The sequence below is a fragment of the Triticum aestivum genome, chromosome 6A, assembly GCF_018294505.1.
Source record: "Triticum aestivum cultivar Chinese Spring chromosome 6A, IWGSC CS RefSeq v2.1, whole genome shotgun sequence".
NCBI lineage: Eukaryota > Viridiplantae > Streptophyta > Magnoliopsida > Poales > Poaceae > Triticum > Triticum aestivum.
Window position 1 is genome coordinate 217,306,919 of NC_057809.1, and position 18,312 is coordinate 217,325,230.

Sequence of the window (18,312 nt, forward strand, 5' to 3'; positions counted from 1 at the left end):
GCTAGCCCTCCACAATGATGCCAAGGACAAACGTGCCCAAATGGAAAGTGTGCCACACCATCAAGGCAGCTCCAACTTATTTCAGTTCGGGCGGAACTGGGTATGTGGTTTGCTTCATGATTCATGCAATTCATTCATCATGCTAGCTTTAGCCCTTCAATTACTAATTAACTTTGTTTCTCTCTTTCAGTTACCCTACAATAAGGCAGATAAGGTGCCAGAGGTGTACGACCTGTATGCCATGGCCCACACTGGCCCTTAGAAGAAAGTCAAGGCATTCTCTGCGTCTGACCTCGATGATCCAAAGAACTTCACCAACATCTCCTCCCACGACAAGCTCGTGCAATATAGAGATCAGGGGGAGGCGAGGAAAGGGGAGGACTTTAACCCGAGCCAGGGTCCCATTGATACAGAGCTACTGATGATATCTGGTGGCGGGAGGTCCCATGGCTCCATAGCCATAGGATATGGACTTATCTATTGTCCTAGCACTCTCCCGGAGATCAAGGCGCCAGTCGAGCTCCGCTCCTGAGATAAGGCCTCGTGAACGGACAGTCCAACTCGCCTTCAAGGTTAGTTATACGTACTCAGCTATCTTTCTCCATTACATTGTGTGCGCTTCCATCAATGATTACAAATGGTCATGTGAGTGGTGTTGCAGGCTGCTATACAGAGTGAGAGAGATAGAACAGAGAAACTTCTGGTGGAGGCGGCAGAGAGGCAGCGAGAGTTGGAGGAGAGGACGACAAAGATGTTGGAGGAGGAGAGGGCACGGAATGGCATGCAGGCAAGGGCCATGTACGAGCTCCTTGTGGTAAGTTTCTTCTGCAGATTAGCCAAAACATTCATGTAGTGTTTGTCTCATTACTAACTAGTATGACTGTGTTTGTCAAAACCAAATGTGCAATCTGTGTGTGAGAAGTCCGGTCAGATCGCTCCACCGATGCCAGTGATTGCTCCTGGGACCACAGTGACTTTAATTTGAATGGACATTACTTGCTAGTCTTAACATTTGAGTGTCATCATGGTAACAAGACACTGGTAATGATCATTGGTGCAGCGTAACTCCAGACAAGCATCACACGATCCTTCTCTAGCTACCGGCATGAGCCAGCCCGCTCCTACACCTCCATGATCACAGTAAGTTTCTCTAGTGTTTTGCTTAACAAATGCATAAAGACCTAGACTTAGCTTTATTTCCTCCAATATGCTTACCATAATGACCTAGAGTTAGCTTATTTTCCTCCAAAATGACTTAATAAGCTTACTGACCTCCAAAACCATCCATTTTACCTAAGTTAGCTCTAAAACGATTTGTACGTAGCTTACTTATGTCAAAAATTGCATAGTTAGCTTAGTTAGCTCATAAACGATCCATTTTACCTAAGTTAGCTCTAAAATGACCCATTTTACCTTAGTTAGCTTATAAATGATCCAGTTTATCCAAGTTAGCTCTAAAATGACCCATTTTACCTAGATTAGCTCCTAAATGACCCATTTCACCTAAGTTAGCTAAAAACGATCCATTTCACCTTAGTTAGCTCAAAAACGATCCATTTCACCTTAGTTAGCTCATAAACGACCCATTTCAACTAAGTTAGCTCATAAATGATCCATTTCACCTAAGTTAGCTCAAAACAAAAATGATCCATTTCACCTTAGTTAGCTTATAAACGACCCATTTCAACTAAGTTAGCTCATAAATGATCCATTTCACCTTAGTTAGCTCATAAACGACCCATTTCAACTTAGTTAGCTCATATATGATCCATTTCACCTAAGTTAGCTCATAAATGACATATACTTCTTGTTCTAGTCTTCTTCTTGTTCTACTCTTCTTCTTGTTCTAGTCTCCTTCTTCTAGTCACCTATTTCTAACTTTCTTATTTGCCATTTTGCAGATTTCATTCACTTCATGGAAGCTAGCTTGCTATGATGGAGTGCTTGTTTTTTCTTTGCTGAAACTTTGCATTGTATCTAGCTTGCTATGATGGAACTTTGCATTGTAATATGTATATGGATGGAACAATGTGTATGGATGGAACTTGCTTATGTGTGAATGGATGAAACTTAATTATGTGCTGGATATGTGATATGTTTGCTGTTAAATAGCCCTGTGAAATATATCTATATATGTCATATATATTTGCTGTGAAAATTGTTGGATTCAAGAAAAAACAGAAAAAAGAGCCAATATGCAGGCTCTTTGCCGTCTGCCACCGACGGCAACGGGCTCTTTGCCGTCAGCCGCGGACGGCAAAGAAGCCACGTGACAGCCAACTGTGTTTCGTGGGAGCTGACCCATTTGGTCAGTTTGCCTACAGTGGCAGACGGCAAAGAGTGAAGAATTTTGCCGTCAGCGGCGGACGGCAAAGACCTGCCGTGTAGTGATGTCTAGCTGACATCATACGACGGATGGCAAAGGTAGGACAAATTTTTCCGTCAGCGGCGGACGGCAAAGGCCTGCCGTTAGCCACCTAACGGACTAACAGCGCATTTTTTGCCGTCTGCTTTCTTTGCCGTCTGCTGCTGATGGCAAAGGCCCCTTTGCCGTCAGCCGCATAAAGCGGACGACAAAGTAACTGTTTGCCAGACCTTACTTTGCCAGAGCCTATTGCTGTCCGCGGCAGACGACAAAGACCTTTGCCGTCCGCCGTTCAGGCCTTTGCCGTCCGCTGTGGCAAACGACAAAGTAGCTGATTCCTGTAGTGTTCACTAGGATCCTTAACGTGGAGGAGTTGTTCAGGCCAAGGAAATAAGTCATAAGAATGTGGTGTGAATATCATGTTGATTTGCATCATAAGATATACTCCGCTAGACTCAAGAACCCTAGCCTACAAAAGGAAAATGGAGGGGCAATCAATAGAATGGCTTCATGACATCATCGTCTTGATCAAGCGGACTACAACATCAACTATCTGCACCATCATCATCCTCGTTCGATCTTTTTGTAATACAAAAACCCTGGTGGATCCATTATTGTATCATGTTGATCATTCATCTATGTTAATCATGATTACCCTTTGATTTTATCGTCTGCATGTCCGAGTAGACCCATAATTCTCGGGGATAATGAGGAACCCTAGTATCTTTAGGTACTAAATGCTAATAGGATGTTAAATCCCCTTTGTATATTTTTGTTAACAATATTCTCGATGTTGGGTAAAGTAGAGCACTCGACATTTGCCTTCATGGATTAAAGTTATTATTATTGGTGCGATGCTAGGTTTGTGGAGGTACTACAGTGACAGAAGCTACTTCCCTTCTTTAGCTGTGTCCATGGGATGACCCTTAATCACAACAACCCAAACCTAGATATGGGGAGAAATGGTGGTGGCATATGTAATATTTGGCTGCTGCATGTATGCATGTATTTGTACTTGGCTCTGCCCACTTGTGGTAGCATACAAACTGGATTAGATATCTGAATCTAGAACTATGTGTTAGCCTAGTTACGTTAGATACATACTAGTGGGGAATCCAAACTCGTTGGGAACACCTTTTCCCTATTAACTCCAGAAACCATCATTACTCTCTATTGCACATATTTTATTCATGTACTTTTATTTATCTATTGTCCCAATTCACATGCAATATTTCAACTTCCATATTCGCTTTCGGACCTTTTTCATTTGCATGCGCATATAATAGTCCGCTAAAAGGAATATATGCCATATATTGTGCTCCATATTGAATCGATACTCTTACTTCAAAAATGCTACAACTAAACCATGTGGACTTGCGGGCTATCACCCGACGATACTAGTAAGAAATGTGAGGTCCTACTGTTGGGTCCCGCTCACTAGTGACTCATGTGCTATTATGCACACCACTAGTGATGCCTTGTCAGTTGCGTCCATGAAAGTATGCGCTCCTCTGGTATTTTTTTCAAATTACCAATGACATTTCTAACTAGGTCGGCGACACTAATGTTTTACACATGTAAGGATTTTCCTACCAGTGTTTTAATCCTAGATACCAATGGCCACACATTGACAACTGGTACGTCTCCATCGTATTTATAATTTTTGATTGTTCCATGCCAATATTATACAAGATTCACATACTTTTGGCAACAATTTATATGATTTTTTGGGACTAACATATTGATCTAGTGCCCAGTGCCAGTTCCTATTTGTTACATGTTTTGTCGCAGAATATCCAGATCAAACGATGTCCAAATGCAATAAAATTTTACATGGAATTATTTTGGGATATATGTGATTTTTGGGAGGTGGAATCAACGCTAACGGAGGCCCACAGCCTCCATAAGACACCAGGGCGCGGCCGCCCCCGTGACGCACGGTGGTGCCTTGTGGACACCCCATAAGTCGGTTGGGGATCTACTTCAGGTACAAGGAAGCTTATATCTAGGAAAATATCTTGTTAAAATTTCAACGCAGTAGGAGTTAAGGATCTCTGGATATTTAAGAAACAGTGAAAGGCCAGAAAACAGGAACGCGAAGCAGAAAATAACAGAGAGGGAGATCCAATCTCGGAGGGGCCTTGCCCTCCACCTCCATGGAGGCCATGGACTAGAGGAGGAACTCTCCTCCCATCTTGGGGGAGGCCAAGGAAGAAGAAGAAGGAGGGGTCCCCCTCTCTCCCGGTGGCGTCGGAGTGCCGTCGGGGCAAGGATCATGATGGCGATCTACATCAACAACCTTGCTACCATCAACACCAGCTCTCTCCCCCTCTATGCAGCAGTGTAACACCTCTTTTCCCCGTTGTAATCTCTACTTAAACATGGTGCTCAATGGTATATATTATTTCCCAATGATATATGGCTGCCTATGATGTTTGAGTAGATCCGTTTGTCCTATGGGTTGATTGATGATCATGATTGGATTGAGTTGTATATTTTATTTTGGTGCTATCCTATGATGTCCCTCGTGTCACACAAATGTGAGGGATGCCCGCTGTAGGGTGTTGCAATACATTCATGATTCACTTATGGTGGGTGGCTAGAGTGACAAAAGCTTACGCCTGAGTAAGGGGGTTGTTGCGTATGGGATAAAGAGGACTTGCTACTTAATGCTATGGTTGGGTTTTATCTTAATGATCTGTGGTAGTTCCAGATGCTTTCTAGAGTTCCAATCATAAGTGCATATGATCCAAGTACGGAAAGTATGTTAGCTCTTTCCTCTCCCTCATATAAAATTACAACAATGATTACCGATTTAGTTGTCAATTGCATAGGGCCAAATAACTTTCTTGTCTGAGAAAACCTTTATACTAAACAATTAACTTTATTATCTTGCAATTTATTCATAGTTTTATTCTTGCAAATTACTTATAGTATTATTCTTATTCTAGGTAAAGCAAACATAAAGTGTGCGTAGAGTTGTATCAGTGGTTGATAGAACTTGAGGGAATATTTGTTCTACCTTTAGCTCCTCGTTGGGTTCGACACTGTTATTTATCTAAAAAGGCTACAAACGATCCCTTATAATTGTGGGTTATCAACAATCTTGCATAGGCACCTAAAATTGCAGGTGCCTAGGTGGGACTCTTCATCCCACCTTGCACCCCCACTTTTTAGCTTTTATCCCACGCGTCCATCTAAGCCAAGAAGAACAACTTTACCTTTTTCTATTTTTCTTCCCTTCAGAAAAGTGATTTTTTGCACAAACATTAATTTCTTCTTGGAGAAACTTTCTAGCAATACCTCCAGAACTTATATGTAATGCAAGATTAACTTGAAGTAAATACTATGGAATGGTGATCAAGTATGCATGGTAGTAGAGTATTTACCTTTAAAAGTGGTGAATAAAATTCATGTATCACACCCAACTCTCAACAATTGACCTTATCATATCCAGTTATTGAAAGCCTAGAAATGGTCCCTCATTATTTGTTGCAACTCTATTTATGTTGAAGATCGTAGTGTACCCATATTTAATCATTCCCATCCTCCAACGCCCATCTATGCCCACGCGGGCTCGGTGTGTTCTCATGTTGGCTTTTGTTATCTACTAATTCAAGAGAATATATTATATTATATGTGTATTGAATTCTGGATTGGTATATATCCTGAAATTTGTTTCATCGTATTAATTGGTCATTCACAACCAATATATATCCTCAAATTTAATATTTTTTTTTTGCATTCTTACAATTAATTAAACCACCCTTTCATGGCACTAGGCATGTGTTATAGGATGTATTTTATAGGATATACATGCTTTGAAAGAGGTTAAGTGACTGACTATATTATGTACTAAAATTATGCTGCTAACTGTTCCCACTATATGTTTTCTAAAATTACATAGCGTATTATGTTTTGGAATATATAACATGGTGAAGTCACAAAGGACTTCCCATTAATGCATTTCCAATAATGATTATGGTAGAAAATGATTTCGATAAGTATGGGATCTTTTGACAATTTTCAAGCGATCAATTTACATTGAAGATATTTTCAGTTATGTTTCTGGCTAATCCATATTTTATCTAGTTTTCTACAAATTATAAATGCCACTAATTATTTGGGTATTTGACGTTTTCCTTTCTATATAAAAGGTGTTTTTCCTATTGTTCCTTCTCCACCACCAACCACCATCAAACCATCTCTCAATGCTTCCCAACAATATAATATCTCTCTATGAATAGTTCAAAATGCATGCCCAGTATTTGTTTCTTTAATTATTTTATTTAAGATAAATATATAGTTTGTATGCATTTATTTTTGGTCACCGTCCAACCTGCATGCGACCCCTCTTCAAATACATGTCTATAATAGCACCTTCTTCATTTTCTCAGTTCGACTATTAATATTGGAGATTATATTATATTACATTATCTTATATCTCAACCTTCAATGATGTGTAACTCCTCTCTCATCACTTCGCACTATTTAAGCAAGACAATTCTAGACATCATTGTTCAATTCTGGTCTGCAAAATGGAAATGACCTCTACAAAAATTGCATTATGTTGTGTTCTAATTCTTTCTGGAGCCACCATAAGAGGATGTTTTTGCTACAAGGAAGAGGTAGCATGTTTCAGATGATAATTATATATTCTAGATCAGTTTCAATATTGTGATATAGTAAAAGTATTTACTAAGTCATGCTTCACTTTCTTGATTGGTTCATTTTTTCTCAAGAAGAATATCAAGGAAAAAACTCAGTCAATTCCATGGCCATTACAAATTCCTCCAATCAATAGAGATGAAGCCTCTACTCAAGCTTCTGAGGAGCAGATAAATCATGTGAGTCTTATGCATGTATCTAGTGTATTATAATTGTGTATATTACCTTTTATGCCAAAATATGTATTTCTCTACAATGTGACTAAGAAAATTAGTGTTTTGGTAGTTCTCAGTTCACTTATGGAACAAAAGGCTAGATGGTAATAATTATTATGCATTAGAAGCTACGATGGATGTCTATGGATTTCATTTAGGACATGAAGAACAAAGTGTGGCGGCAATTTGGATCTATAGTAGAGGAGAAGATGGAAAATCTCCCGTTACTGGATTTGCACTTGGATGGCATGTAAGTTACCTTTTAACTATAAATTTGTATCATCGTAGTTCCACTTTTGTTGTTTAGACTGTATATTTTTAGAGTTAAATTTCTTTCCTTTTCCTCTTGTCCTCCCTCTCTTATGACATGTTTGGTTGCTTTTATCAGCATTATGTGTATCACTCTCATAAATCTTAGTGGTGCAGGGCTAGTTCCTTTAGGGATTTCTAGCTATAAGAAAATGTCCTAATGGGAGAATAAGGTTGCCATAGGACTGATGCTAGTTCTGCTCTACTTCATAGTGTTATTGCCGCAGACAATGTTGATTTTTTAGTGAAGTAGTAGAAGCTTTGGGTGGACGAAAGGATGGTGTTTAAGTTGGCCATGCATCTCCATGATAGGATAAAAACAAGGATATGAATTATGTTTTTATTGTGCCTAATATAGTCTTAAAGTACATACATATATGGGAGATGGATCCACTACACAGGGAACATGAAACATATAGAAACATCATGACATCATAATTGTTTACCATCCTCAGAGTGCGTCCTCATATTTGTTTCCAGTAAACCGCCTCCGATGGTTTCCCATCTATTTGGCTCAATCATAGCCCCTTGCATAGGACAAGGAAGAAGTAGCAAGAAACAGTAATTCATACCAACGATGACCACTAGATCGGGAGCAACAATGCTTGGACTCTACCAAATCATGCTAAGCCTATATAGGGCTAATTGAACATCAAATATCAAAGTGTTACCTAACTAGTACATATATTTTAGTTGGTACTAATTACTAAACTGGTTAGGAATTTAAATAATGATTTTTGAAATGGAAACATTATCATTGTCGCACCTTATGTTTTTGTGTGTTAGGTTCCATCATTCTGAATATGCTACTATTCATATCGTTTATAGTGTATGTACTCACACATTAACTAATGGCGGCCATATGACATATGGCCAATAGATATTATTCATAGATAAACTACATTAGTCTGTGGGGATTATAAGTAATTAAATAGTGCATGTCACATTTCCAAACCCGCTAACCCAAAGGAGGCGCAACATCCTTATTTCGTGCCGATATATGCTTTATGTAAAAGGTATACCAAGGAAGAGTGTATATTTCTATCATGTTACTGAACCTGCTAATCCAAGGACGATTTTTTACATTGAAGCAACCTCTCACGTGAAAAACAACAATGGATTAACTTTACTAAGAATATAATTAGAAATCAGCGACAAATACCAGGATTTGTTTTCATTTTTAAGGAAAACAAATAATATCCCACGTACTTATTACTATTATTTTAGGCAATTTTTTATACACTCTACTAGATGATTTCATAAGGTGTCATGTAGTGTGTAATACATTTAATATACTTTTCATTTATTTTATATGTAGTTTGTGGTGATGAATCATGCAATTACTTTCTTATTACTGAGGACTTTCAAGAAGCCCTTAATAAAAACTCCTTTCTCTAATTGTCCTAAGGGAAATTGCCATGGCCTCTAATATAGTGCTTCTTTCTATATTTCTTTAATAATCACTTTTAAGGTGGTACATTCTATGGAAGAAAAATATATTTCTTCCTGATTGGAAGTTCTAAGAATAATTTTATAAATAATAATCTATTGAATATTTATATCTCCAATTAGTATTAATGATCTCATGTCATAACAGAATTTATAAGTGACATTGCTTTGGTTTTACACAGATCCATCCTGCACTTTACAAGGATACAAATACATATTTTCTTACACATTGGACTGTAAGTTTACTCTTGAACAACAAAAGTTAATTTAATGTTAATGCATACTTTCATCAATAGAATAAATATAAGTAAAAAGTGGACTCACGTAGCTGATTATTTTATGATTATGAAAGTAAAGCTTATTTGCATGAATGAACGTATCTTACCATAAGACTCTCAAATATTTTTTTAACTCTTATGCTCTCACCGTGTGAGAAATTACCATCGGATATAAAGAAATTTCACATGATATCCATAACCAACCTACTGTGTGCTAAAAATTAGTTTCTTTTATTTCGCCTCCCATATTAAGTAATTTATGTCATACAAGAAATTGAAGATTTATTTTGATATTACTATCAGTATGAATTTTTTTTGTGATATAATATCATATAAACATCCGCGTAGAAGAAAAACTCTATAAACAATGAAATTACTTGGCCTAGCCATGATTTATTTTTGATCATGGATGATTCTTGTTTGACTAATATAGATGTGAGTAAACTTGCTCCAGCTTAAAAATGAAATAGATGATAATATATCCTTACTACATGACTTGTTTTGTAATGCCCTCACAGGGCAATGGATCACCTCCAGATGGATGCTATAACATTCGATGTCCTGGTTACATAAGAACAAGTTCTAGTACAACTCCTGGGGACGTTATTACTCCTGTGTCTAGCATCAGGGATAAAAAGCAGTACATAACAATCAAGGCTTACAAGGTAAGGATACTCTCATTCAATCGCTTCTAAATTTTAACATAATCAATGATTCAACATCCACTTATGTTCCCCTAGTAATAATTATTGAAGTTTCACACCCCCACCACCCGTAATATAATACGCATCAGGTTTATTAAGACACAATATCGACAAACTTTTACCATCTTTATATAAAAAATTATTTCTATTTACAAACTATATTATGAGTTCAAGGGAGTATCACAATAGATATTACAAGGTATATAGTATATAAAAGTGAATTCTATACAAGTCACTCCTACAGAATTAAATTATTTCTATGCCACCAGTAAATAGGTTATGCCATAAAAGTAGTTGATAAGGTCTACTTTTATATCAAACATTTTTATATGGCTTTTATATCAAACTGATATGGTGTTTTAGGCCCCCGGTTTTTTGCCTTAGATATATTTTACCAATTTTGTTATACCGAAAGTAATGTTAAAATTAATCTATAATGATAAAGCAATTAATACACAAGGAAAATTGAGTTTCTCTAAAGGGTTAACAACGGCGTTGTGTTTTTAGTACATACTAAGTCAATCCAAATTGCTTTCCCATGAGGTAAGTTTAATGTGTAAAATCTTTAACTTCAATCTTTAGAGTATAATTTCAGCTTTCCACATCCATTCAACATTGTCTCTACTAGTTGTCCTCTCTCAAAAACATTTGATCATAGTTTGAAAGATGTAATATATTTCATTCTACATAATAATAGGGAGGAATGTAGAAGAATTACCATCAAGCACACTTTTTCTTATGGACAACTTAGACTTATTTTCTCCCACATACTTACAAAACCACTGCTATCTCACCACCACATGACACCATGTCAAAGCAATGTACAAAATAAGTGCTGAAATATTTTCACTATGCGATGTTTGAAAAATGGCGGTAGTTTCCTACAGTTGTTTCTTCATAGTTTCTTGCATATGCCATATATATGTTGTCTCATAAGAGTATACTTCCAAACATTATTACAAAAAGTTTTTCCATTGGTGCAAATTTTTATAACACAATATCCTAGTAAATGTTAATTATACATGATGGCATGCTTCAATTTTAGGCCAGCTATTTAATATACAAAGTTATAATCTCTGTTTAATACTCCCTGCGTCCGTAATTACTTGTTGCATAAATGGATGATTCTAGACACATTTTAGTTCTAGATACATCCATTTCAATGACAAGTAATTCAGTATAGAGGGAGTAGTTATTTATGAACAATGACATACTAGAAGGTAAAAGGTATCGTCCCCATGTAGACTTCTTGAATAAAAAATACGACCTGCAATAGTATATGTGGTGTTCAAACAATTAATTAGACTTTAATAAATTTTCACGCTATTATATCCATATCATGGCAATATATGGTTTTTTTATATGATGGAAGAAATGAGTACCACTATTATTCAAGATAAAAAAATATTAACTCTATTCATTCTCTAGCATAAGACATTCCATGTTGTCCTTGTAGGATAAGAAATCTGGTGATTGGCAAGTCCACTATGGATTCAATAGTCCTGCAAAATTAATTGGTTACTTTCCCAAATCATTATTCTCGGACATGGAAAAGAAACAATTAATTATTTCTTTTGGTGGCTTCACAAGCCACCCACATGCACAACCAAGTCCTCCAATGGGGAGCGGGTTATTTCCAGGGAGAAATGCCGCCTCCTTCAAGAATCTAAAATTTGTTGATGCAGAAGGCTCTACTCATGACATCAACAAAGATTTACCATTTAATGTAACTTCTCATAGTTGTTATCGTCTTTCTACTATCGTATCTGGTCACTTCTTCTATGGGGGCCCAGGTCATTGTGTTGTTTGAAATCTTGAGGAACGTGGATCCATGTAGCTCCCTTGTAATGTCTCGTACTTATGAATAAAATATCCCATTAAAATAATTTTCGAAACAATGTTAAGATTTATATTTTTTATCAGGATGTGTGTTGTTGTGGGATCCCAGTCTAGCTTAGTCACTGTTTGTGCATGTCGCACGATCAATGTGACGCTTAATTATGTACTGAATACAGATACACCAGTTGATAACTTATTGGTATAAGCTACTAATTACTAGACGAATTAATGTTTGTAGATGCAGGAACCTTGCCGGACTTGGAGAATATACAAAAGGCGAACGTTCCTAAATTCCTATGTCACAAAGGCACACAAAACAACAAATCTTGGGGTGGAATAGGAGCTACATGTGCCCTGGCCTGAGCCCCCCGCTCCTAGCCCAACGCCGCCGGTGGCCACTCTGGCCCTGGCGTCCACCTCCCCGCCGACCTTGGCGGTCTCCGCCTCGCCATTTACTGCCTCCCTACTCGCTGGATCCATCCTCACCCCACCATGTCGCTTGCAGATCTGAACTTTGACAGAGGCCAAGACTTTGCGGCCGAAGTTTGCAGGAAATGGGAGTTACCATCAACTATGAGGAAGGCAAGGATATGGAGGACTTTATCCTCATTGCTGAGTTTACCAGATCTCGTATCAGATTGACTAAGGAATCAGTAAGTACTATCCTCCTGTCTTGTGATACGTCTCCAACATATCTATAATTTTTGATTGCTCCATGCTATATTATCTACTATTTTGGAGATTATTGGGCTTTATTATCCACTTTTATATTATTTTTGGGACTAACCTATTAACCGGAGGCCCAGCCCAGAATTGTTGTTTTTTGCCTATTTCAGGGTTTCGAAGAAAAGGAATATCAAATGGAGTCCAAACAGAATGAAACCTTCGGAAACGTGATTTTCTCACCGAACATGATGCAGGAGACTTGGACCCTACATCAAGACACAAAAGAGGAGGCCACAAGGCAGGGGGCGCGCCTCCCCCCCAGGCGCACCCTCCACCCTCGTGGCCCCTTATTGCTCCATCGACATACTCCTTCCTCCTATATATACCTACGTACCCCCAAACGACCAGATACGGAGCAAAAACCCTAATTCCACCGCCGCAACTTTCCGTATCCATGAGATCCCATCTTGGGGCCTGTTCCGGAGCTCCGCCGGAGGGGGCATCGATCACGGAGGGCTTCTACATCATCACCATAGCCCCTCCGATGAAGTGTGAGTAGTTCACCTCAGACCTACAGGTCCAGAGTTATTAGCTAGATGGCTTCTTCTCTCTTTTTGGATCTCAATACAATGTTCTCCCCCTCTCTTGTGGAGATCTATTCGATGTAATCTTATTTTTGCGGTGTGTTTGTTGAGAACGATGAATTGTGGGTTTATGATCAAGTCTATCAATGAACAATATTCGAATCTTCTCTGAATTCTTTTATGTATGATTGGTTATCTTTGCAAGTCTCTTCGAATTATCAGTTTGGTTTGGCCTACTAGATTGATCTTTCTTGGAATGGGAGAAGTGCTTACACTACAAAAAAAGACACATCCGTGACATTTTGGGCCGAACAATTTTTTTTTCTGTCATACATATGCCACTTCTATGACGATAATTGTGACAAAACCCGGTATCATCATAGATGTGGTGGGCTCCTACTTCTATGACAAAAAATCATGACAGAAAATGGGCTTTTCGTCCTGGGCGGGCTGGAGACGCAGCTGCATGACATTCTTTGGGCCGTCCATGACGGAAAAAAACGTGGTAGAAGCGAGGGGGAGGAAAATTTCGGGGAGTTCCCGGTTACGGTGGGAGGTCGGGGGCCGAGCGATGCGCGTTTCTCTCGTACACGTACGCGCGTGTGTGCGAGGCGTTGGCTCTAACTGAACCCTAGCGAGGCGTTGGGCTCTAACTGAACCCGAGTGATTGCACTGCAGGCTACGCGTTACTGAACCCGAGCGATCGATCGATGGATGTTAACTGAACCCGATCGAGCGATTCCTTCGCTACTGTTGCTAACTGAAGCCGATCGATGCTGCCTCTGGGATGAACAGTGAGTGTTGCGGGGGGGGGGGGGGGTTGGATGAATAGTGAGCGGTGGTGTTGCCTCTGGATGAACAGGACCCTGTGGTGTGGTGGAGGGCTGGATGAACTGTAGACGGTGGAGGGGTGCCCGTGGAGGGGTGGTTGAACAGTAGCCGGTGGAGTAGCACGCGTTGGAGGTTGGATGAACAGGAGCCCGTGGAGGCTGGAGGAGGTCGACGGTGGAGATGAACAGTATCCCATGGAGTCTCGTTTTGCGGTACGCCACACCCCTCCCGATCAACAGGACCCCCGTTTCGACCGTAGGAGGTCCGTTTCCTCCGTTTTGCGGTACGCCAGACCCCTCCCGATCAACAGGACCTCGTTCCGAACGTAGGAGGTACGTTTCCTCCATTGTGCGGTACGCCAAGCCTCGTTTCCATCGCCTCTTCCGTCCAAGCCCTCCCGATGAACATGACCATGCATTCCGTTCCGACCCAGCCGGTAGGCTCCCACGCGTTTCGTTGCCTCCTGATGAACACGACGCATTCCGTTGCCTCCCCATGAACACGATGCATTCCGTTGCCTCCCCATGAACACGACAACGATGCTGTTTCTCGGTTCCGACCCAGCCATGTACACGAGCCCTGGCCGTACGTACGCGCGAGTAGGCGTTCGAGACCCTGCCCGTATGTACGTACGTGGCTGGATTTTCTTTCTTGCATCCTGGCCGCTGTACGTACGTGTACATGCTACGTGCACGCCTCTACTACGACACGTACGCGTCTCTACTACGACACGTGCACGCTTCTACATCGAGCAGTATATATGTACGTATATGTTCGTGACCAGAATGACAACGCTACGTACGCTTCGACCAGGTGGGTCCCGACTGTCAGGCACTTCCTTGCCTGCGAAGATGTAGCTGGTGGGTCCCAACAGTCAGGGGGGCGAATCATTTTTTTTGCCCGGACGCACTTCCTTGCGTGCGAAGATGTAGCTGGTGGGTCCCAGCAGTCAGGGGGGAATCTTTTTTTTGCCCGGACGCACTTCCTTGTGTGCGAAGATGTAGCTGGTGGGTCCCAGCAGTCAGGGGGGCGAATCATTTTTTTCGGACGCACTTCCTTGCGTGCAAAGATGTAGCTGGTGGGTCCCAGCAGTCAGGGGGTGAATCGTTTTTTTCGGACGCACTTCCTTGTGTGCGAAGATGTAGCTGGTGGGTCCCAGCAATCATGGGGAAACGTTTTTTTTGCAAAATACGGTGGCCTGTCCGGTGGGTCCCCATTGTCAGGTGGAGGAATAATTATTTTGCGCGTAATAAGGAGGCACTTCCTTGCTACGGCCGTGGACCCAGCTGTCAGCCTCTCCAGTACAGTCCATGTCCGATGGAAGCCATTCCTTGACCACGTTGACCACGCCGCGCCGAGAGCACCAGGGCGGTGGACGACGGCGATGCCTAGGAAGGGGACGACACAGAGCCGGGGAAGACGCAACAGTGGATGCCCACGCGTAGAGGAGTATGAGGGTTCACTCGTTCGGCTGCAGTGTGAGGCTGTCGTCTCCGCAGAATAACAGGGGGTGTGGGTGCGTAGAGGGATGGCCTAGCAAGCGGTGGGAGTAGTAGGGGGCGGTGAGGCCCCCATGGCATCACAGCCGGCCACGGGCGACAGGAGCAGGCGGCACGACCGGCACTGCTTTGGGCGGCTGGTGCAAGAAGACCAGAGGTTGAAGAAGCACTACGGCCGTTGGATGGACATCGTACGGTCACTGGAGCTAGAATCATTCATATATTGAGTAAAGTTGACAAAGGCCTCCGTCCCAGTCAAGTTAGTAGGCCCACAAGTCATCCTCCCACCAAGGTGGGTCCCAGGTAGCAGGGGGTATTCATTTTTTTGTGCGTAATAAGGAGGCACTTCCGGTGGGTCCGAGCTGACAGTGGGGGAAATGTTTTTTCGCGAAATACGGTGGCCCGTCCTATGGGTCCCAGCTGTCAGGGGTAAACGTTTTTTTTTCACGAAATACTGGTGGCCCGTCCGGTGGGTCCCTGCTGTCAGGTGGAGGAATAATTATTTTCCGCGTAATAAGGAGGCTAATCCTTGAGGCTGCCGTGGACCCAGCTGTCAGCCTCTCCACGTACAGTACTCTTCCGATGGAAGTCGATCGTTGACCACATTGAGCACGCCACGCCGAGAGCACCACGGCGGTGGACGACGGCGAGGCCTAGGAAGGGGATGACGCGAAGCCGAGGAAGACGCGACAGTGTAAGCCCGCGCGGAGAGGAGTACGAGGGTTCACCGGTTCGACTGCGGTGTGAGGCTGCCGTCGCCACAGAATAACAGGGGGTGTGGGTGAGTACAGGGATGCCCTGTCCAGCGGTGGGAGTAGTAGGGGGCGCTGAGGCCTGCGCGGCAGCATAGCCGGCCACGGGAGGCGGGAGTAGGCGGTCCCGCCGGCGCTGCTTTGGCGGCTGGAGCAAGAAGATCAGCGATTGAAGAAACACGACGGCCGTTGGATTGACATCCAATGGTTACGTCTGCTAGAATCGTTTGTTGACGTATATAATAACTAAAAAAATCTTGCATACGCGTCAACTAAACAGGCCCACAAGTCAGACCACTCCCTCTTTTTTTAATAATTTATATATAGCTCATGGCAACTTCTTATGCAATTTATTACAGTCATTTTTTGGTTGGTCAGGGCCAATTTTGCATATTTCTGTGGGTTCCAAACTATTTTTAATACCGAAATGTCGAGCCAGATTTAAAGTACTTTGAAGATATATTTAAATTAGGTTAATGCCCAGTGAAATAGGAATCTGAAAATGTGAAAAAAAATTCAGAAATTATAAAGTAATTGTCAATTTGTCACCTGTTTTTATATTTACAACCCATTTCATATTACTTTCAAGATTTGCAGGCATCTTGAAAGAGTTGCAGCCCATCAGGGCATAGAAAAATAAGTAGGCATGGATTGGGTATTCTTCAGAAAAAATAAACTGCGCTCATTTTCACAAAGAAAAAATAGCTGGGCTGGTCACATGGTGAACATAAAATATAAGCCTGGGCTAGACGGGCCACAACCTAGTTCAAACCCTACTCCGTCTCAACAATATCAAACAAAAACATACTACTCGAGTAGCTACGTCCCAGGTGTCAGTCGAACTTGTGCTGTTCTCTTGTCTATTGACTATATACGCTCACAATGTCGTGGGTCCCAGATGTCAGGAAAACACTAGGAGGAAGCATTTTATTTTTCCATATGCTGACGTGGTGGGCCCCTACTGTCATCCTCTCCACGTACTTCTACCGATTCCTGTTGTTTGTTGACCATGTTGACAACGCGAGAGGGTGGCGCCGCGGTGAGAGCACCAAAGTGCGCGGAGGACATTGGCGTTAACGGTTTTGGAGACGGTGGGGCGGCGATGCGTGCGCTGAGGCGCAGCCAGCCGTGGGAGGCGGAAGCAGGCGGCCCCGCCGGCGCTAGTTTGGTTTTGGCGGCTGGAGGAAGACAGGACTGAAGAAACACGACAGACTGTAAAAGCAGCAGGAGTACTTAACAACCTTAACTGAAACCAGCAGGGGCACTTAACAACCAAAGCTGAAAGCAGTATGAGTACTTATACAGGTTCAACCGTACAAAGCATGCCTCAAACAGTGCTACTTTGCCTACAGTTAACCAAGGGTGAGGCCGCCAAGCCCCAGGACAAGGCCCAGGCGCCACCCCGCGCATCCACAACCTTCTGAAAGCGGCTTCGTCTCGCAACGTGGTCAACAAACATGATATTCACTTTAGAGCCATGGAAAAGCATGAACATAATCTTATGTCCTATTCTCCAAGATGGACGGGCCTTCATTATTTGAGACCACCCATGAATAAGTATCTTTTCACCTCCAAGGGGAATTGAGTAGGTTGACATAAACATCATGTTGTGACCAAGCGCAAGTCTGACCCGACCATGGTCAGGCATCTGTATAGGAACAATAGAACTCGGCAGTTCCTGTTTCAAGAAGATCACAGCTGTAAAACTGTGTATAAGCAATAGTTTATGAACAACATATATAACAGAAAACAACTCGTACCATAAGTTTCTCGACACAGTTGGACTTGTCCAACGAGTGCAGCAGTGGCACACATATCCCACATGGCCTTCCTCCATTGAAACGCCCCACAAGGACCTCAAGACGATCAACAAAGTGTAGGAACTTGTGGATGTCGATCCAGTCAACTTCAGTGCCATTAGTAACAGCCGAGTTATTACAAAGTAACAAACGAGCAGACTGCTTAACTCTAAAAAACCTACATGTGCCACCAATTATTAGAAAATATTAGTTAGAAGTAGCATCTTCGTGAGAGATTTGTTGCTACTTCTAAAGTTCAATTGTGATTAGTTAGACAGAATAGGTGGATTAAGAAGTAATCGAGGCAACAAGCAAGAACCAGATACAAAACTAACATGGATGAACAATTGGAAC

At 41.7% G+C, this 18,312-nt stretch overlaps 1 protein-coding gene across 2 annotated transcripts; it reads left to right on the top strand.

The window, feature by feature from the left end:
• The first annotated feature begins 6,889 nt into the window (after positions 1–6,889).
• LOC123130571 (uncharacterized) lies at positions 6,890–11,886 on the top strand. Of its 2 annotated transcripts, none has more exons than XM_044550442.1 (6): positions 6,890–6,993; positions 7,111–7,212; positions 7,319–7,498; positions 9,189–9,242; positions 9,803–9,949; positions 11,445–11,886. In XM_044550442.1, the coding sequence occupies exons 1-6, from the start codon at positions 6,904–6,906 to the stop codon at positions 11,796–11,798; spliced, it is 927 nt and encodes a 308-aa protein (XP_044406377.1). In that variant the 5' UTR covers positions 6,890–6,903; the 3' UTR covers positions 11,799–11,886. The 2 variants fall into 2 exon arrangements, with proteins under 2 accessions (XP_044406377.1, XP_044406376.1); XM_044550441.1 differs by having other exon boundaries at positions 6,903–6,993; positions 7,108–7,212.
• The last annotated feature ends 6,426 nt before the right edge of the window (positions 11,887–18,312 follow it).